Here is a 21,719-nt window from a genome sequence, read left to right as displayed (position 1 = left end):
TCAACAAGTGTTGGATCCAACTACCTGATCGCCAAAGATAAAGAGTGGACAATGGAATTAAAAAGGAGAAAATATATTTTCCATTTAGAACACATCATTCAAGATGAGATATTTGAATGATTTTCCTCACCTTTGATTAGTACTTAAACCTGTCAGAAAAGCGATCGCAATCGGGTCGGAGAAACTAAGCACATGTTGAAGATGAGCCAGATATTACGATACAAAAGACCTTATTTTTTGCAACAATGGTGGGAAAGCATACCCATTCTCACAAAACTGCTTGTTCACAAGGAAAACAAAATCAGCACTTCCCTCTAATGATTTCTAACTCATAGAAAACCATACAAAACACCATAAGTTTCTTTTCTTCTGTCTTAATAATTCACTTTACTCACAATTCAAAAAAGTTCCTTGTAAAATAAAGAACTATGATCTAAATGGTCGTACACTCAAATTATTTTCAAATTTTGATCCGCCACTTCACAACCTAAAACATTATGCTAGTTTCTCAGCAACTACAGAACCTGAACTTCAGAAAACCAAAATCAATGAATTCCGTAAGAGAAACAATTTCGAAAATTTCAATTGCCGAGTCCAATTCAAAAATCAGTCTTTACAAAAGAAACCTAGGTAAAAGTACAATGGTCGTAACAGTAAACCCAGTTTCTAAGCTCTTAAACCTAACGTTTTACTATCGCAGTCCTTCAATTCCTAGAGCAAACACTCCAAATTCGAGAATCACAATTCAAATCGATTCCACAAACCTTATATTTAGTCAAGAGAATCATGGGCACGAGGGCTCTCCATATACTGCGAATATCTTATCGTTAGTCATTAGTGTTTAATAAAAAAAAAATTAAATGTTAAGGCATTTAATAATTTACCTTTAATCAGATTGAACTTTGATTTCAGGGATGTGCAATCTTATGCCAATCTTGGCCTTTATCTTTCTCACACCGTTGCTTCAACAATGGTCTCCCTCGTTGTTGATACAGGCAAGAAGATGAGGAACGGCTTCTTGAATATCTTCCCGAATCTCGTACGTCGATTCAAGACGAAATAGGTTGAAATTTCTGAGAAGATAATCATGAAGAGTTAAGAACTGTAAGTTGAGTTTTGGAAGCGCTAGACAACCTTCTCCGGAGTAATTGATGCTAGGTACAACGCTTTCGTCCCACATAATTAGTTCATTTGGATAGAGTGGAAGTGCATTTACGGATTCTTTTTGAGATTGTTGCTTCTCAAAAAATGATACCATAACTTCAACTGGAAATTGCATTCTTACGGATTCTTAAAAGCAAGTAATTGGAAAGATTGCATGTGATCATAATGAGACTGAAACACCTCATCATCAGTCAACTGTGTCCCAGCATGATCGTTGATTTCGAAACCTTCATAAAATTGCAGCAAGTCAACCAGTTGCGCAAAGAGTTTCCCTTTTTCATGTCTATAAAGTGCACTCAAGTGGCATTTGGGAACTTAGTATCTGAAACAATATATTGGCAGAGGGAAAAGTATTAGACAGCGAAAGAGTATACCGTATAGTATTTTTAATGTTTAATTTTTTTTTTTTTTAATATTTGAAACAGAATAGTTTGGCTCTTGAGATCAAGCTGAAAATTAGTAATCTCACAATAGTCTTATTTTCGGCCAAAAATAAAAGCATACCTCCTTGTTGGGAGTTGGCTCAAAAGGTCAATCAGAAACTCCATAAATCGTTCACAGTTGATACATTAAGAGCCATATGTTCATCATCCCTATTTCCACTCGGTTCCAACGGGAAAACCTCACAATCCAGTATCTGCATGGCATAGAAACAGTATAAATTCATTCATTATACACACACACACACACACACACTAAAGAAATTATTACCATCTAATAATTCAAAATGAGAAAACTACCTTCAAAAACTCTTCCATTAGATTTCTCAAAAACTTCACTAATTCAAGCATATTTGAAGGATTAAACTCTTATCAATTTTAAGAGCTTTTTTTAGTAATTTTCTGAGCTAACATATTAGAAGTTCACGTACCTAATAGAGCTCGGTATAGGATCACGTCCACGCGGACATGGCATTCCGTGAATCTTGAGACATTATGATTACAATCCGTACACAATTAATTATCTTGTTTCAATATCTGCACAAAAGTTTCAATCTTGATAGCTTTCTTCAATCAACAAGTATTGGATCCAACTACCTGATTATCACCATAGACAAACAGTGAACAATAGAATAGAAAATATATTTTCCATTTAGCTACCAAGTCATTAAATTGTTGAGATATTTGAATGCTTGTCCTCACCTATGAATAGTAGTCAAATTACACCATTCTTGCTCCAAATGATCAAATGATATATTCAACATTAATTCCTTGACTTGAATTACGGCCTCCTTGACTAATAATTTCTTGCTGAGGCAGATATTAAAATTAATAGTTGGTGAGTCTGAGGCCATGCACTGAGTATCTACAAATAGCCAACCAATCAAGCACACATTTTTTTGTAAAACATCTACTTAAAATAAATTATTATAAAAAAATTAGCAGTAAAATATATAGAAAATGGAAAAAAGGATGCGCCAGTACATATACATGATGAATGTGGTAATAATACCATGTACATATCTTATCAGAGAATGTAAAAAGAAAAAGGAATACTTTTACCTGTCACTAAATGATTTAGCTTGCCATTTATCTTTCTCACACCGTTGCTTCAATGGTATCAAAAGAGCTTTGTTTTGCAAACACCGTCCTCGATTGACTTGATTTCCACAGACCCAACGATTGAAGACTGAGCCACATCTTAAGACGCAAAGCTTCAAAAAAACCAAAATCAATCAATTCCGCAAGACAAACAATTTCAAAAATGTCAATTGCCAAGTCCAATTCAAAAATAAGTCTTAACAAAAGAAACCCAAGTAAAAGCACAATGGTCATAACAATAAACCCAATTCTTAAGCTCTCAAACCTAACGTTTTACGATCCCAGTCCTTCAATTCCTAGATCAAGCACTTCAAATTCGAGAATCACAATTCAAATCAATTCCACACTCATTTAGTTTCTCAGCTTTATATGGAGCCTGAACTTCAAAACCAAAATCAAGCAATTCCACAAAAGAAACACTGAAGTAAAACCCCAACCCATACTTGATTCCAAAAACGTCAATTGACGAGTCCAATTCTAAAAATCACTGTATACAGAAGATACCCAATAAATAATAAAATCAGAGTAGTCGTAATAGTAAATCCAGTTCTTAAGTTCTCAAACCTAGCATTTTACCATTCCCGTCCTTCAATTCCCAGACCAAGCATGTCAAATTTAATAATAACAATTCAAAATCGATTCCACAAACCTTATCGTTAATCATGAGAATCATCGACACCACGTGCTCGAACGTTCTTCAAGTACTGGTTGACCTCTTTACGAAATGTCTGACTCAGACACGGCTCGGATGGGAGTGGCAAAAGAGTCGGTTTTCCTGCACGGCATATCGTCGTACACCTTGCGGTCTTTCTGAAGCGCGATCGAATCAGGGATGATTAAAGATGACCCAGATAGTTAAAAAGCTTCTTTTTTTTTTTTTTTTTGCATACCCATTCTCGCGAAACTGCTTGTTCACAAAGAAAACAACATCAGCACTTTCATTACGATATGTAGATATATTTACTTCCCTTCAACGATTTCTAACTAAGAGAAAACACCATACAAAACCATAAGTTTCTTTTCTTCTGTCCACGCCTAATAGTTCACTATACTTACAAATTAATTCGAAAATTTCCTTGTAAAATAAATATCTATGTTCAAAATGGTCTTACACAAATGTTTCTTTAATGTCAATCCTTCACTTCAAAACCCAAATCAATCAATTCAATAAAAAAAAAATACTCAAGTAAACTGTAAAACCAACCCATACTTGATTCCAAAAACGTCAATTGACGAGTCCAATTAAAATAATCACTATATACAGAAAGATACCCAATTAATAAACCCAGTTCTTATGCTCGCAAATCTAACATTTTACCATTCCCATCCTTCAATTCCCAGACCAAGCACGTCAAATTTAATAATAAGAGTTCAAAATCAATTGCACAAACCTTATCGTTAATGATGAGGATCGTCGACATCACGTGCTCGAAGGTTGACCTCAAGAACCATAACACTATGCAAAGGGACAACGAAGTCTGTGTACGAATCATAACCAACACTTGAGTTTAATAAAAATTGAAATGGTAAGGGAGCGTCAGTAGTAGTAAGAGTAGCATGCACATAATTTATCAGAAAAATTCAAAAAATAATAATAAAAGAATAGTTTACCTTTTTTATGTATGAATAAAGACGTCCGGGATGTGGGCAATCTTATGCCAATCTTGGCCTTTATCTTTCTCACACCGTTGCTCCAACAATGGATGGCATCCCCAGATTCCTAAACCAGAGAGAGAAGCGGGCAAGCCTTGTTCGGGCAAACACTGAAGCTGAGGGCATTTATCAATGGTCAACTCCTTAAGGTTGGTGAGTTGTTGAAAGGCCTCGTCGTTTAGGGCCAACAGATTGCTAGTATCATGGATCTCAATCGTAGCCAGAGTGGTGGGGAGCAATATTCCATCACCAGGAAACTAATCCCCTTTCCAACCGATGATATCTAAGTGTTTCAGTGATGGGAGTCTGTGTAGATCACTCTCCAAAAGCTTTTCGCAATACCATATGGAAAGCCTTTCTAGTTTAGAGAGAGAGTCGGGGTGTACATGACAAGCATCCGACGTATTTGGTAAGCTCATCTTCAACTCCGGACATCCAATTAACCTTAGAGTCCTCAGCCTGGGGAAAACTAGTGTGCCATCTCCACCAAATGACCACTCCTTCCACTGTGGCATATCAGATATGAATAATGTTTCTAAGGATCTGAAAGAGGTGCCACTAGTACTGCTGCCACCGTACAACTCATCACCCACACTCACCACGCTATCAAACCCAACTATTGTAAGGTCTTTGAGGCATGGCAATTGTCCCAGCGGAGGCAAAATGCAACAACTTCTACAACTCTGTAGCTTGATCTCTATGATGTTGGAAAATGAATCGTGTCCCACCCAATCTGGAAATATCGTGCCTCTGTAATAATCGATTTTGAGATTACTCACATTTGTATGAGGCCGAAGTGATTCCAATATTTCTCTATCTCTCTCCGAACTATTTGCATCGCCGGCAGATCTATGACTCCATTGCAAAGTCAGATCCGTAATGCGCTTCTTATTCTTCAAATCAGCCTCCAAAGCCTCATTTGCATCACCCACATTTTCAATACCCAAAATTTCAAGTCTTCCCACGAAAGGTTGAAGTTGTTTAACTTCTTTCATATTAACCCCTGTATCTTCTCCATCGCCAACAACTATTTTACTCAACGTCAGCAAAGACTTCATATTTTTTACTTGGAAGTTCATTTCTTTTACAGGTGTTCCAAAAATATCCAGGTGCCGCAAATTGACAAGCCTTTCCATGTTTTTGGGCAACGCTGTAAGATTATGACACTCCGACAACAATAAGGTTTGCAAGTTGTACAAACTACATATTGAAGCAGGTAATTCTGTAATCTTGGAGTAGGATAAGTCCAAGTACCTCAAATGTATCAAATCATTAATTGAACAAGAGATTGATCTTATTTCTGAACCACGTAAACCAAGAACTCTTAAGCATCTTCCTGATGTCCAAAAGGAGGATCCGGGAGGCGAGCAAGAATCGTAAAATATATTTTCTGATCTAATAAATGTGCGCCAATACTTGGTTTCACATATACTCTTTAAATCTTTAAACTTCTTGCTATATGATAAATGACGAGTGTGCCTTGGAATGCTATGCAAGTCATTGCTCTCGTCCAGCCTGAAACAAAATCCACGGGATACAAACATGGCCAAATCGTGAACAAGGTCGTGCATGAGGAAAATCGAGTTATCTTGACTACTTGACTTCTGAAACAATGACCTCGATACAAGATCTTCAAAGTAGTCTTCTCCAACTTCCTCCATCGTCATAGCTTTCTCATCACTCTCCAAAAATCCTTCAGCCATCCACAACAAGATTATTGTGCCTCTCTCAAACTCGTAGTCTTTCGGAAACATGGCGCAATAAGAGAAACAGCGTTTTAGATGTGTTGGCATGCGGCGATAACTCAACCATAAAGCGGGAAGGATGTTCTTTTCTTCACTATACAACTTATTCCACGCATCACTTTTGAGTATGTTTTCCCATTTCCTTGGATTTCGTTCGGATCGTAATAGACCGCCAAGAGATTTTATAGCTAAGGGAAGACCTTTGCACTTCTTCACGATCTCTCTTCCAATCGCTTGCAAATCTTGATGTGCATGAGCGTCTTCGTTGTTTATAAAAGCATGCCGTGAAAACAACAGCCAAGACTCTTCGGCCGACAAATCAGCTAACTGATACATAGTAGTTTTTCCAATTGCCATAAGAGAGGCAACTTTTTTGCTTCGTGTTGTCACAATGATCTTACTTCCTTCCGCTCCAGATTCGAAAGAGCTCCTCAAACCGTCCCAGAGAAGATAATCCTCATTCCAAACGTCATCGAGAACCAGGAGAAATTTCTTCCCTCTCAAGGAATCTTTCAACTTCTGTTGAATCTCAAATAGCTCTTCAGATTGACAATTTTGCGACGTGACCCTTTCCAAGATTAGCTTTGTAATCTTATTGATGCCAAAATCATCTGATATTGTCACCCACGCTCTAAGATCAAAATGATCCTTGACCTTCTTATTGTTATAAACGAGCTGGGCAAGGGTAGTTTTGCCGATACCACCCATCCCGACAATCGGAATGACAGATAATTTTTCCTCACTATCATCGCTGGAGAGCAACAAGTCAATGATAGCCTCTTTGTCACCTTTCCTTCCGTAAACGCTAGATTCTTCAACCAACGGAGTGGGTGGCCTTTGATAAGAAGGGATTTCTCCAAGATTGTCTCTCAGACCAAGATTATCCTTTTGGTCTAAAAGACCCTTGAATCTACGAAGGATCTCCTTAGCTTCATTCTTGACCATGCTATCAAATCCAATAGTGAACAAACCACTTGGGATACTCAAACAACAAGGCTGGTGAGGTTTCAGGTCACGCCTCTGAGCTTCGCTGTTCATGGTATCAACCAAGTCATCGGTGCGATACACCATGTCTTGGAGGTCATCCAGCCACTCCCTGACATTATCGTCAGTGATCAGCTTTTCCTCTGCATCGTCGACCAGCTTTGTCACTGACCTCACGACGTTCCTCAGATCACCCAAAACATCAACAACGGGCTGGTTTCCACGGAACAAGATGGCTGGGATCTCTTTCGGAGCCAACCTTTCAAACAAAACTTGAAGAAAAGCAGAGAGAAGAGCTCCTCCAATCAACTCAGCCATCTCTATCACTTACACAGGTTAAGATCCTCTCTTATCTACCAAAAATGATAGAGTTAGAGTAAGACCATTCGAAAAGTAATTAATCCAGTTATACTGTTGCTTCCCCACAATTTATCGTAGCCAATTAAAAAATAAATATAATAAAAAAAAAACTAACCAGGAAAACAACGTTCCTCTGTAGAAGATGATTTCTTGATCTCGCCAAAAGATAAAGGGTTGCTCTATTTTACACCTAACCAAATATAGAATTAAAGTAAGACAGTATGCATTCAGTAATTACTTTGAATCCAAAGTTGTCTTCTTAACAAGTTTCTATAGCAATATGTAAAGAATCAAAGTATAGCGTTGCATGGGGGTTTGATTATCAATATTAGAAGCGTTGGCTCTTTTTTTTTTTTTTTTTACTTTTCCTATCACAAGGAAACAAATGTTCATGGGCGTCTTATCATATAGCTAGTGGGCACTGGGAAAGCAAAAAATTATTACTCTATTACTGCACATCATCTAAAAAAAAACTTTATTTTAGCCTCCTCAACTCGGTTTTTAGTTTAGTCTCTGAATCAAAGTAACTAATTTGATTCCAAAGTTGCACTTTTAACGACCTAGCATAGCAATAAATACAAATTTATAGAACTATAAAAAAACAAAAACAAAAAACTTACAAGAAGATGACGTTGTTCTTGTTCTGCAGAAGATGATTTGTTGAATTCTCCAAAAATTCTAGTAGTGAAATTGTGAGCAAAGTATCGCAGTTGATGTAGTCAATAACAACAGGCTATTGGAAATTATGAGCGTTGATTTTTCTTTGCTTTTTTGTATTTTTTCCCTTTCACGCGGAAACTATAATTCATTGGGGTGTGCTGTCACTGTCATATGTAGGGATCCAAAGATGAGGTTCCAATTATCTTCATTCACATATGGGATCAATGTTGAAGATGACGTTCTTGTTCTGCAGAAGATGATTTGTTGAATTCTCCAAACACACACAAAAATACTAGAGTAGTGAAATTGTGAGAAAAGTACGGCAGTTGATGTAGTCAATAACAACAGGCTATTGGAAATTATGAGCGTTGATTTTTCTTTGCTTTTTTGTCTTTTTTCCCTTTCACGCGGAAACTATAATTCATTGGGGTGTGCTGTCACTGTCATATGTAGAGATCCAAAGATCAAAGATCAAAGATCGCCGTACCGTTACCGTACCGGGACCTCAATTTTAGGGGATACCGCTTACCGGAGAGGAACCCGAGGGGGATTCAGACAAAAAAAGGAAACCGTTTACCGGAGAGGAACCCGATAAAAAATATAGGAACCCGAGGGATATTCAGACCAATATTTTAAAATAATAAAAATAGTTTTCAAAGTTTTCATATTTTGCAAAACTAAATTACTTTGATTACAACACGTACGACAAAATATAAAACACAAAGTTCAAACTAAGATAAAATTCAACATAAAGTACCATAAAGTCAAACCTTGATTACAGCACGTACGACAAAATATAAAGCAAACTAATTAGTAATTAATTATACGTGGAGTGCCTTGAATGTCTCGTCACTTGTGAATGAAGAATCGGTCGACGGCTTTGGCCAACCTCTTGATCCCGGAGTGCGATCTTCTTGGATCAGAGGACCCCGAAGATCCACCGGGACCTTCGTCTATTTCTTCGTCAGAGTCCCCTAGACTTTTTTGAAGGTCAGCTCGCATAGACTCACACAAACTCTCACGTTCCTTCTTCTTTTGAGAGCGTACGTAGAGTAACTCTTGCATTTCCTCCTGTACTTCATGAGGAACCTTGTCGCACATCTTCACACTTTTTGTCTTCTCTATGTTCGCCAAGTGATTTTTCACACGAGTGATTCCACCACCGCTAATGATGTACCCGCAAAATTTGCATTTGCTTGCATTCGGTCATCCTTCGACGGGCTCGCAATACTTGTATGCCGGGTCGGACGCCATACTTCATAATCATAATCATTTCAATTCCACATATTCACAAATCACCATAACAATCATCAAATTAATTTCAATTCAATATAACCATCACAATAATTATCAAATTCATTTTAATCAACATTTCAAGTAATTCAACTTAATCATGACAATAATCATCAATTCATAATCTAATGAAGATTAATTCAACATTTCAAGACCATCATCATGACAATAATCAAATAATCTCGAAATTAATTAAAATTCTACAATATCATCACAATAATCATCAATTCATATGACAAAAATCAACATAACCACCACAATAATCATCAAATTAATTGTAATCAATATTTTAATTCAACTTCATCATGACAATCAACTAATCTCGAAATTAATTAAAATTTAACAATATCATCACAATAATCATCAATTTATAAGTAAAAATTGAAAAAAAATCCTAAAAAATGAAAAACTCGGATGATACATCTCGGGTTCCCCGGGATCTGGACAAAAATGGCTTCGGCTGGGCGGGATCCGGCGGGACGCAGACCAGATATGAAGGAATTCGCGGGATCTGGCCGGGATTTGAGCAAATGATGAAGAGACAAAACGGGATCCGATCGGGACGGGATGCATTGATTTCTTCTTCGGGAGATGAGGGTTAACATATTATTAAAAAAAAACGGCACCCGGTCCGGGGATTCCGGTCCGGTTCGACCGGGATTCGACCGGGTTTGGTTCACGGGACCAGTTTCTACAAGTCCCGTCCCGGTCCCCTCCGGTTCACGGGATCCCGACCGGAACACGGTCGGAACCCCCGGGAAGTCGAACCTTGCCAAAGACGAGGTTCCAATTATCTTCATTCACATATGGAATTAAAAAAAAAAAAAATTCCACGGTGGAAAAGCGTAGGTTGGTTATTGTATGAGCCCAGTGTGAAAGCAAAAAAGATGCACGAAGACAAAGGGTTCTTTATAGAATAAATAGATATACACATGGTTAAAAATACAATAACTATTAGGTGCGACATGTCGCACCTAATACCCTTCTGTACCCAATATGTTAATTTGTAGTAGTGGTTTGATTATAAATATTATAGAAATAGTTACGCAAATACACCGTTAGATGATGATGATAACTCCATGAATACCTTACCTTTCATATATATCTCATTTTCTAATTTTCACCTAATTTATCCTTATTTTAAATAAAAGTTGTAAACAGAGATTCCAAACAAGACTTGTAGAAAAGAAGAAAGCAACGCTCCTCCAAGTCCAACCAAGCCATTTCTATCACTTCCACATATCAAGATTTCACTATATTACAAAAGGTATAGAATCAAAATAAGACAATACTTTCCTAAAAAAAAAAAAGGTAAGTTCGTAATTATAGACTGATTAATTTTAGTCCAAAGTTGCCTTTAATTAGCAAACTACCATAACAATAAAAATAAAAATAAAAGAATTATAGAACTATATACAATATATAGAAAAAAAAAAAAAAAAACAAACAAACAAACTCACAAGGAGACTACGTTGTTCCACAGAAGATGATTTCTTGAATTCTGTAACAAAAGAAAAAAAAAAACAAAAAAAAAAAACACGACAGTTGTAAATAGTGAGCAAAGTTGTAACACGAGAGTTGAATGAAAGATGAGATTCCAAACTTGTAGAAAAGAATAAAGCAACGCTCCTCCAACCAACTCAACCATTTCTATCACTTACACAGATCAAGGTTTCTCTATTTCACAAAAGATGTAGAATCAAAGTATGATATGACAGTATTCATAGAGTAACTAATAAGATTCCAAAGTGGCCTTTTTACACGATTTTCATGTACCTTTCTCTGATTTTGAACACCAAAGATTGCTTCAAAGATGTATAAATTTGTTTACTAACTTACTAATTCACTCATACGAAACTGAAAGCCAGTGTTACGAGGTTCCATATATATATAATACATATTTTCAAATAATATCATTTTTTTTTCATTCATAGTTATCTAATTTTATATATCAAAGTCAACGTATGATGATAACTATGTTAAGACGTCCTTAGATAATTTAAAAAAAGATTTTTTTTTTTTGGTACAAAGTATCCCATTCAAATTAAGTGTTTAGCAAAATAGTCAAAATTTCATAAATTAGTGCGTTTTAACCACTTATAATGTAAACATATTAATATACCCTTAATTATTTTGAAAATAATTAATTTAAGAGTCCAAAATTTCAATCCACTCCACTTTCTGTATACCAATTAAATTCAAAAAATTTAAGCGCGCCTCATGCTTTCAAAAAATTTAATCCATTTTTCGATGAACCAGAAAAAAGAAATAAAGAAGAAGAAGAAGAAGATACTGATGGCAGTGGTGATGGCGATCGATGCCGACTTTCAATCTCCGATGGTGATCTAGAGACCGTCTAACCCTAGAAATCCCTCTCTCCGACCTCAATTCCCAAATTGTGGCTACCACATCGGAGATCGACGACAGAGATCGATGTCGACGGCAGCAACAAATCATAAGCTTCGCATTGACGCCACGAAGGTGAAACCCTCCGTTGGCAAAAACCTCTTCCGATCTGTCAAAAGCCACCACACTCCGACCGAAACTCCAAACAATCATCGCCTCCTTTTGTACCTCCGTCTAGAATTTTGGCGTCGGAGAGCTTCACCTCGGCGGCGAACTGAAGTATCGAAAGCGAAATCGTATTCGTTTGCAAAGTCTTCTCTGGGAGGAAGGCAAGTGCGATTTTCTTTGGAGTGCTTAGCGATGTGAGGGTAATTTTGGAGGTTTTAAAATTTTGGGTTATTTTTCCTCAATTTTATAAAGTTGGGCTATTCTTTCAAATCCAAACTTTAAAATGACAAAATAGCCGCATCGCTCTTTAAAAAAAAAAAAAAAAAAAAATTATTAATGGAAAGATCATTAAGACCCAATTCGATGATTATATCTTCAGTACTTGAGGACGAACGAGTACGCCGCTGCTCAACGAAGCGACGATGGAGCGTGAAGGAATGGGAAACGCTTACCTTGGCTCGTTACTTTCGTCTCAGTTCGGCGGCGCTCCGTACATGGGCAAGTCTAGCAGCATGAATCTCAGTTCAGAAGCTGGTGGAAAGTTGGACGAAATCTCAGTTCAGCGTGTTGTCGAGTTCAGGTATGCAAAATGGATGTGTGCTGTTTTTATAACTCCATTCTCTTATGTTATTTGACATGTTTTCCGGTTCTAAAATCAATGTTATGATACAGTGCGGATCAGTACGGGAGTCGCTTTATTCAGCAGAAACTTGAAACCGCCACTCTTGAGGAGAAGAACATGGTCTTTAATGAAATTATGCCTCAGGGCCTGTCGCTAATGACTGATGTTTTTGGTAATTATGTGCAATTCGCAATGTTTTATTTATCTCTAGCACAAAAAGGCACGTGGAACAATGCAAACTATCTGATATCGACTTATCTTAGATACTGACAAGTTACATTGACTTAGTTTTTTGAGCATGGAACTGCATCGCAAACAAGAGAACTGGCTGAGCAACTCACTGGGCATGTTCTGACCCTAAGCCTTCAAATGTATGGTTGTCGTGTTATCCAGAACGTGTGTATACACATTCTAGTTGCTTATTCATACATGTTGCTTTGTTGCATCACTTGCTATGTGATACCAATCTTTGTCATCTCATATATTTGGATTATTTTATACATCCTTAATTTTATTGGAGAACATACTAAATTTCATCAGAATTATTCGGATATCATGAGATGAATACATTTAAGGGTAACACCAACGCCTTTTAGTGTTGCCTTTCTCCTTAATTAATTTTTTTTTTTATATAATTTGAATTCAATGAATTACGATGTATTACAATTAATTGAATGAATTAGATAACTTACGATGAAATTCAAAAAAATTAATATTTTTTAAATGAATACTTATTTTATTTCTTCATGCCTTCATCGGATATTGTCGAGTTTGTCATCAACATGAGCTTCTGGACTCTTCGTGATTGTTCTTTGGTGTTCATAGTCGTAGTAATCGCCACCATTGTCTTCACTGTTGATTGATTGACAATGGATATGTGTAATTTTATTTTTATTTTATTTATTTTCTCTTGTTTTTATATTTTAATAATATATGATATCTGACTTCTATACGACCGAATCTTTGATAAGTGTGATTTTTAATTTCATTATTTGGATTTACATCATAGATCTAAGATATGATTATTTTCTTTGGGCACGGATCAAAAGGTCTCCTAGATGTAATTGACAATATTTAGCGGTATATATTATTTGAAAAGATTAACCAACCTCATTGTTCAATTTATTTTAAAGAATTTAATTTTGGGCAAACTAGCAACGTAGCCATTTTGAAACGTGGTTTTTAAGATCTAGCCCACGTTTGGTAAATTTTGTAATCTAGCCATTTACTGAAATTTACGACTATGAAATATCGAATATACCCTTATGTGGTTTAAATAAGAAAAACTAAACACTAGCCAACGTTTCAACCAACCCATTTAAAAAAGTCAACTTCGTGAATTAAGAAATCTATAATAGGTGCTTGAGATTGAAATTTGAAATATTTGGAATGCAGTAATGAAACGTAATCTGCAAATATAATATAGAAAATAAAATAAAAATTGATTATATCAATAAACATAGAATCAGACATGTAAAAGTGGAAAACAATTATTAGTCTAATTTTTTTTACAATAAACCAAAATAAATATTTTTTTTAATCTCATATTGCATTTTTTTCCTGGGTTTTTGAGATGATTATGTTCTATATCTGTTGATGTATTTTTTGAATTTTTCTTAAGTTTTTTTGAATTTTTAGTTCGGTAGAATGGAAACAGTTCATAGTTAATGTGTGTTAATTTTTGTTAATTTATAAACTACTAACTTTATTTTTGTAAATTTTAGTTTATTTTCTTTACCAAACTTATCTCTTTCAACTTTATCAAATGCATAATATTTCATAATGAGAACACGAAGATTGTAAAGCATAAATATTGAATATGAAAAACAAATAAATAAACATCATATATTTTTTACCCAAAAAAAAAATTATTAAGAAGATGATAATAATACACAGACAACAACGATAAATACAAAATAATGTCAAGGATGTACAACAAATACACGAAAATAAGCTAAAATAATATCATCCATACCAAAAAAATAGCCAATTTATCATGACAACATTCAAACATTCCAATATTCCAATTATACCCTTAGGTTAAGACTATATTGTTATCAGACTCATTATCAGAAGACAGCCACCTCATCATAAATAAGAGAAACATGCATATTTGAATGCAATGAGTCATATAAAAAGTTAATTATATATTCCATATAACCACTATCTAACTGAATCAGACAAAGAAACCCATTGTTACAGCCTAATGTCACCACAATTCCCAAATCAAGTCCAAAAAGCTCTGCATTTTTTTTCCCAATTAGGTCCCCCCCTATATTTTAACTTTTTTTTTTTTTTTTGTTGTTGTTGCCAAAGTTCACTAAAGTCATTCTCACCTTTTCAATGATCAAAGTAGTAGTTTTCTTGATCGAAAGTAACATCCAATATAAAAAAAATGGTTTACAGCAAAATAGCAAAGCAACTATTTCGTGGGTGAAATTGATGTGCTCAAATTGTGAAGTATAAAATGACATTCCACAACAGTGAGAGAGAGAGAGAGAGAGAGAGAGAGAGAGAGAGAGAGAGAGAGAGAGACTGTAAATGCTTGTATTATGCTTTCTAAGTTGATTCCCCTTGATTCTATGTGATATTAAAAAATAAAGGTAAAAATGACTCTTTTATGTGTTAGGGAGGACCACTCTGCTATCTATAATTAATATATATTCGCCTTAACTTTGTTACACATTATAATTATTATTTAATTATTTATTCATTATCTTTAAAATGTGGAACTATTATTCAGATAATATAATATATCACTCCAACTATTATTTGCTGCGCCGTCCATCAATAGAATTCACACCGTCACACTAGGAAAATGGTCTCAACTATAATAATTTTGATAATTTAGACAAAAATGGTAACAACTATATTTTAGGACACTTATACTAGTAACTGTAAACATAAAAATATATAGTTGTAATAAAGTGTAAACTTACAAGTCTACAATTAACAACAATTGTAGATATATAAGTCTATAGTTACTAGTAAAAATATCCAAAAACATAATTACTAGTATTTTGGTCAAATTTATCAAAATTGCTACTAGTTGAGGCCATTTTTCCATCGCACTTGTGAATTTTTTATTTTATTTTATATATGGCAGTGTAGCAAAATAGCCAAAATGAAACTATGAAATTTGTTTTTAGCATACGTTTCACAATTTTTAGGGAAATAATCAACAGGTTTATGTGGCAATAATAAATTCTGATTTGCCCTTATTTATTAACAAATTCGTAATTTTCTCTCTCCTACTTTTTTCCTACACTTTTTTTTTTACATAAAAACTTCAAAAAAACCATATCTATCTCATATGAACTCGAAATTGAGTGATTCCAAATCTTACGGATACGTGACGCTGAGATCTTCAAAAATAGATCCATTGTGTTTGATGAAAAATCATGTTTAATACCATAGATGTAGAAAAATCACGTTACTACCTTAAATATGGAAATAACTGAAATTTTTTGAAATTATAAAAAAAATAAATGGAAACGTAAATATGATGCATTAAACGTAAATTTTCATCAAACACAATGGGTCTATTTTTGAAGATTTCAACGCCACGAATTCGTAGGATCTGAAATCACTCGATTTCGAGTTTGTATGAGAGAGATACGAATTTTTGAAGTTTTAATGCAAAAAAATTATTTGAAAAAAATAGGAGAGAGAAAGTGACTAATTTGTTAATAAATAAGGGCAAATCAGACCTCAATTATTGTCACATAAGCCATTTGGCTATATGCCTAAAAATTGTCAAACGTAGGCTAGATCCAAAATCATATATTTAAAGTGGCCTAATTAGTTGCAAATCTCTATATATATGAGTTTGCAACTCTTTTTTTATTCTCAATATATTTTACCTATCTAAATTTCTCACATCTTATGCTCATTTCCACTTAAAACATTTAATAACTACATTCATATTTCGTACTCATATGTTTCTATTCCTTCATATTTTTGGATTATTTTATACATCCTTAATTTTATTGGAGAACATATTAAATTTCATGATTTATTCGGATGTCATGAGATGAATACATTTAAGGGTAACACCAACGCCTTTTAGTGTTGTGTTTCTCCTTAATTAATTTTTGTTTTTATAATTTGAATTCAATGAATTACGATGTATTACAATTAATTAAATGAATTAGATAATTTACGATGAAATTCAAAAAAATTCATATTTTTTTAAATGTAGAAAATGTTTTTTGTTTCTTCGTGTCTTCATCGGATATTGTCGAGTTTGTCATCAACATGAGCTTCTAGACTCTTTGTGATTGTTCTCTTCGTGATTGTTCTTTGCTGTTCATAGTCGTAGTCATCGCCACCATTGTCTTCACTGTTGATTGACAATGGATATGTGTATTTTTATTTTTATTTTATTTATTTTTCTCTTGTTTTTATGTTTTAATAATATATGAGATCTGACTTCTATACGACCGAATGTTGGATAAGTGTGATTTTTTATTTCATTATTTGGATTTACATCATAGACCTAAGATATGATTATTTTCTTTGGGCACGGATCAAAAGGTATCCTAGCTAGACGTAATCGACAATATGTAGCGTTACATATTATTTGAATGAAACATAAGAGTATTTTTGTCCGAAAAAGAGAAACGATTACTAGTGAAATGTTTTGAAAATATGAGTGAAATATGAAAAATGACCCATGTTTTAAGTTAGTTATGAAATTTTACCTTTTTTCATTAACTTCAATTTATTGCATATAAGTATATTTATGTGAAAAGTCCATATATAAAATAAAATGGATATTCTTTTTATGTGATGACATATATGGGTATCAAGGGAAATATATAGGTGAATCGTATTTTTTTTTGTGCGTAAACTATAGGTGAATCAATTATGAGTTATGGCTACACAATATTCTTTAAATAAATTCACTTTGGTAACAATTCCTTCAAAGTAGGAAAAAGATAACAAATAACTAATCGATTTCCAAAATCTGATTTCCATCCAAATCAAGTACGTAACTTTAGCAAATACGTTAGCATGTTACTTTCTTGTCGTTGATTCTTTTCTAATAATTCAGATATCCATTTCTAAATTTACAAAATTCTCATCAATTTCACCCAAACTGATTTCACCTCTCTCTCTCTCTCTCTCTCTCTCTCTCTCTCTCTCTCTCTCTCTCTCTCTCTCTCTCTCTCTCTCTCTCTCTCTCTCTCTCTCTCTCTCTCTCTCTCTCTCTCTCTCCAATTAGGCACGTCACAACTAATTCAATACCAACTCACCCCATGTAAAAAAGAAAGAAAAAAATACCAACTCACTTCAGTAATTAATGTTAATATTCATTTTTTTAAAATTGTCTTAAGTTAATTGACCATACCTATTTAAAAATATAACTGAATTAAAAATTTTAAAAATAACAAAATGAAGAACAACCTGTTGAAATTTTAGAAAGGATAGAACTTTCCAACTTAAGCAAGTGGGATTCTTTTTCAATCTATACTCGATAAGAATGAAATAACTGAATTAATTAAGTTGTAGATCCGTCTATATTAATTAAGAACTATTTTCGCTTTATAACAAACTTCCAAACTCCACGGGGTTGTACAGATTTGACCTGCACGGTAATCGGACTAATTTTGATATTTCCAAAATAATATTTTACTTTTGATAGTAATTTTACCATGGTTTAGTACCATATATATACATGAACTCCTTTTATTTATTTATTTATTTATGAATACTTATCCTAAAAGCAAACTCACATCACATGGCATGGCATAACATGATTGGTGACAACTAAGTTGTAGAAAATGAACAAAAACTACCTCAATACCCAACAAATTATTATTATTATTTTATAAAAAAAAAAACTACTTTTCACTTAAAATATTAATTATACAAACGAACAAAAAAAATCTCACGCATATATAACCAAACCAACCCTCTACCAAATAAAAAAAAACTTACAACCAATCAAAAACCTAACCCATTTCTCTTCTTCTCTTCATTTCATTCTCCTCCAAAAAAAAAATGTTACGTCGTAGTAGTAATAGTACTGTAAAGAGAAACTCTAGTTTCTTTCTCTTCGTCACTGTTCTCTCTCTTTTGACCGGTCAAATCCATGGCAAGAGGCAACAAGAGAACTCTCTTTTCCACCTCACGAAGGCAAACTCTAAGCGCGTCGCCGGAGTCGATACGACCCTCTTCGACGCCTCGAAATCCGACCGGGTCAACGGCGACGTTGACTCGATTCTCGCCGGGAAAGAGATAAACGACGGTACGAAGGAGAGGGACAGGATTGGGAGATTGCCAGGTCAGCCTTTGGTGAGGTTCTCTCAATACGGCGGTTACGTCACTGTCGACAAAACGGCAGGTCGTTCGATGTATTATTATTTCACCGAGGCTCAGTATAATCCTCAGTCTTTGCCTCTTCTTCTTTGGCTCAATGGAGGTACTATTTATTTATTTTTCATTCATTCATTTTATTTGTTTATTTATAAATATATTTTGAAATACACATGTTTCTAGTCAGTATAGCGATTATGATGAATCTCATTTCAAATTATAATAATTTTCAATTATTTTTTGTATTTATGTGTGGTGTATTTTGTTGGCATTTGTTTTTTGTTGCGTAGTTAGAGAGAATGTGGGGACAATTTGTTTATATATGAGACGAGAGAATGTAATTTTTGTAAAAAAAAAGTAATAAAAATGTAGTAACATAAAATACATTATTGTTTCAAAGAATAAATTCTTGAAAATATTAGCTAGATTGTTATCTTCGTCTCTTTTTTTTTTCCCTTCACTCACACTACCCGTAGTCCTTTTCTTGTGTTGTGTTCGCGAGATGTATTTTATGTATGTATTTATTTAATATATTTTTTTGTAAAGTTAGGAAGAAATTCATTATATATACACATTTATATGACGGTGGCCAATGGATGGTGATGGGATGCAATTTGATAATTAAATATATAATTTTCTTCTGCTTTCAGTGGAGTACTAAAACAAATGGAATATGGATTGATTTAGTTTGCTTTTCTTTCACAACATTGTATGAATTTCATGATACATCATTAATCTACCGCGTCAACTATATTAGTATAGTACAGTTACTTTTTCATTATAAATAAAATATATACTTTTTCAAACTACGGATAATTTGTAGGTCATTTGATTAGTATATAGAGCGATCTCATTGCTAATTACCATTATAAAATAAACATGCATCATAAAGTACCAACAACTTTTGCGGATTCAAATCCCAAATTTCTCTCCCTTTGAGGATTTTTTTGGCGTGCACTTTGTAACTGCTGCATTATTATTATTATATTATCTTTGTTTATTACCAATTTACCAGTAACATAAATAAAAAAAAACCAGAGAACGCGAAATAATTTAAAAAAATTGAAAAGATAAATGATAGACATAAAAAAACATGTAGTTTATTATACACGCCCATAAGGTTAGACATCCCCAACAATATTCCAGCTTTAGCTCACCCACATTTGTATGCGTGACTTCACATTATTTTGTTACATAAAAATTCCATTATTATTATTATTATTTTATGATGATATGTTTTTTTTTTATCAGGACCTGGTTGTTCATCTCTGGCCTACGGAGCAATGCAAGAATTGGGTCCGTTCCGCGTCCACAGCGACGGAAAATCGCTCTATACGAACAAATACTCGTGGAATTTCGGTAATTATTATTTAATTATAAATGACTAAATTTTAACCTATAATTTTTATTTCCTACTTTAATTAATTAAATTAAATTAATTTTTTTTTTTATATTTTTTGTTATAGCTGCAAATGTGTTGTTCTTGGAGTCCCCAGCTGGGGTTGGATTTTCATACTCAAACACTTCATCAGATTATAAAACCAGTGGCGATGGAAGAACAGCTGAGGATAATTACATATTTATTGTGAAATGGTTGGAGAGATTTCCAGAGTATAAAAATAGGGATTTCTACATTTCCGGTGAGAGCTATGCAGGCCATTATGTGCCTCAACTTGCACACACGATTCTCCACCACAACAAGAGAGCCAACAAGACAATAGTCAACCTCAAAGGAATTCTAGTAAGTATTGTATATTTTATATAATATGTTCACTCTCAAACCTGAATAAGAAAATTCATAATTGAGAATTACTTTCGATTTATATGTATAATTGTAATAAAAACTGTCATAAACAGTAGATTTATAAGTCTACAATTAACATCAATTATAGATATAGACGTCTACAGTTGGAGTAACTGTGTACTTATAATATCTATAATTGTTGTCAATTATAGATTTGCAAGTCTATAATTTATGTCAACTGTAGACTTGCATGTCTACAGTTGTTGTAGTTTGTAGACATGTAAACTAACAATTATTGTATTATGAAAAACTAATAATTACCTTTTAATCCTAAAAAATTCTAATTGCTCGAACATTCCATTTACAATGCTCTCCCGGACAAACTACATGGAGACATTCTTTAGACGAATACTTTGTCCGAAACGTACAATGTTTGTTTATGGCATGCAAACTCATGAGTATAATTCAATTACAATTGTTTTTGCAAGACCAATTTGCTAGCGTATAATCTATGAAGCTGGAGTGTCACATGGGAATTGATATCCAGCACTTGCTCATCGCTACTTGGATGAGGAAGAGGAGGAGCGGAATGGGAAAGTAGAGGAGGAGGAAGAGCGGAATGAGGGGACTCTCTACGTGGAGGAGGCGGAGTAGGAGGAGTCTGTCTATGTGGTTGAGGAGGGGACTCTCCACATGGAGGATGAAACTCTCTACGTTCTTGCGTTGGCTCGTAGAAAGTATTCATGTCATCCAGTCCTTGTGTTGGCTCAACCGTGTTAGGAGTTTATCTAAATTCTGGAGAAGCTAGGCTCTCCATTGCTGCCTCATGCCCTTCCCGCGGCTCTTCAGATATTTTCAAAATCATATGAAATCTTCCAACGTCAGGAATCGTTTTCCTCAAATACAAATAAGCTTTCAATTGACCGTTATCTTTAATCTCAACAGGTTTACATGCACCATCAATCAAGTACTTCAAAACGATTCTGTGAGTTGATGGGGAAAAGCCAAGCTCCGCGAACACATCTGCATCAGACTAGGGTAGTTCACCGAAGACGGCACCATAATACCCGAATTTCCTCCTCGACGTATACTGTGGGTCCGATCCATGTACCACGGTG

The 21,719-nt window shown here is 34.4% G+C and overlaps 2 protein-coding genes and 1 long non-coding RNA gene across 3 annotated transcripts; 1 reads left to right on the top strand and 2 right to left on the bottom strand.

Annotated features, from left to right (window-relative positions):
* Positions 1-9: 9 nt before the first annotated feature.
* On the bottom strand, positions 10-4,204 carry LOC149382821 (uncharacterized). The gene is made up of 11 exons (XR_016301728.1): positions 4,097-4,204; positions 3,355-3,609; positions 2,667-2,818; positions 2,307-2,469; positions 2,036-2,201; positions 1,669-1,801; positions 1,345-1,486; positions 885-1,073; positions 765-810; positions 131-276; positions 10-24 (listed from the first exon to the last, which is right to left on the bottom strand). It is a non-coding gene; the product is annotated as an uncharacterized LOC149382821 (long non-coding RNA).
* A 389-nt stretch (positions 4,205-4,593) lies between these two features.
* Positions 4,594-8,547, bottom strand: LOC149382820 (putative disease resistance RPP13-like protein 1). Its single transcript, XM_089628684.1, has 3 exons — positions 8,068-8,547; positions 7,563-7,637; positions 4,594-7,440 (listed from the first exon to the last, which is right to left on the bottom strand). The coding sequence occupies exon 3, from the start codon at positions 7,403-7,405 to the stop codon at positions 4,616-4,618; it is 2,790 nt and encodes a 929-aa protein (XP_089484810.1). The 5' UTR covers positions 7,406-7,440; positions 7,563-7,637; positions 8,068-8,547; the 3' UTR covers positions 4,594-4,615.
* Positions 8,548-18,391: 9,844 nt separating this feature from the next.
* Positions 18,392-21,202, top strand: LOC149382819 (serine carboxypeptidase-like 40). Its single transcript, XM_089628831.1, has 4 exons — positions 18,392-18,963; positions 20,109-20,216; positions 20,324-20,598; positions 21,119-21,202. Exons 1-4 carry the CDS (start codon positions 18,543-18,545, stop codon positions 21,200-21,202), a joined length of 888 nt encoding a protein of 295 aa, XP_089484957.1. The 5' UTR covers positions 18,392-18,542.
* The last annotated feature ends 517 nt before the right edge of the window (positions 21,203-21,719 follow it).

The sequence above is a fragment of the Urtica dioica genome, chromosome 10 (assembly GCF_054948205.1).
Source record: "Urtica dioica subsp. dioica isolate 48M chromosome 10, U.dioica_male_clone48M_v1_H2, whole genome shotgun sequence".
Lineage (NCBI taxonomy): Eukaryota > Viridiplantae > Streptophyta > Magnoliopsida > Rosales > Urticaceae > Urtica > Urtica dioica.
Note: the sequence above shows the minus strand (reverse complement) of the source record. Positions and strands in the feature narration are given on the sequence as shown.

What these genes read in the sequence shown, in the direction of transcription:
- LOC149382820 (XM_089628684.1), bottom strand. Translation starts at nt 7,405, where the DNA reads ATGGCTGAGTTGATTGGAGGAGCTCTTCTCTCTGCTTTTCTTCAAGTT.
- LOC149382819 (XM_089628831.1), top strand. Translation starts at nt 18,543, where the DNA reads ATGTTACGTCGTAGTAGTAATAGTACTGTAAAGAGAAACTCTAGTTTC. An exon ending in TCTTCTTTGGCTCAATGGAG is followed by an intron (nt 18,964 to 20,108) that starts GTACTATTTATT and finishes TTTTTTTATCAG; the next exon opens with GACCTGGTTGTTCATCTCTG. An exon ending in CAAATACTCGTGGAATTTCG is followed by an intron (nt 20,217 to 20,323) that starts GTAATTATTATT and finishes TTTTTGTTATAG; the next exon opens with CTGCAAATGTGTTGTTCTTG.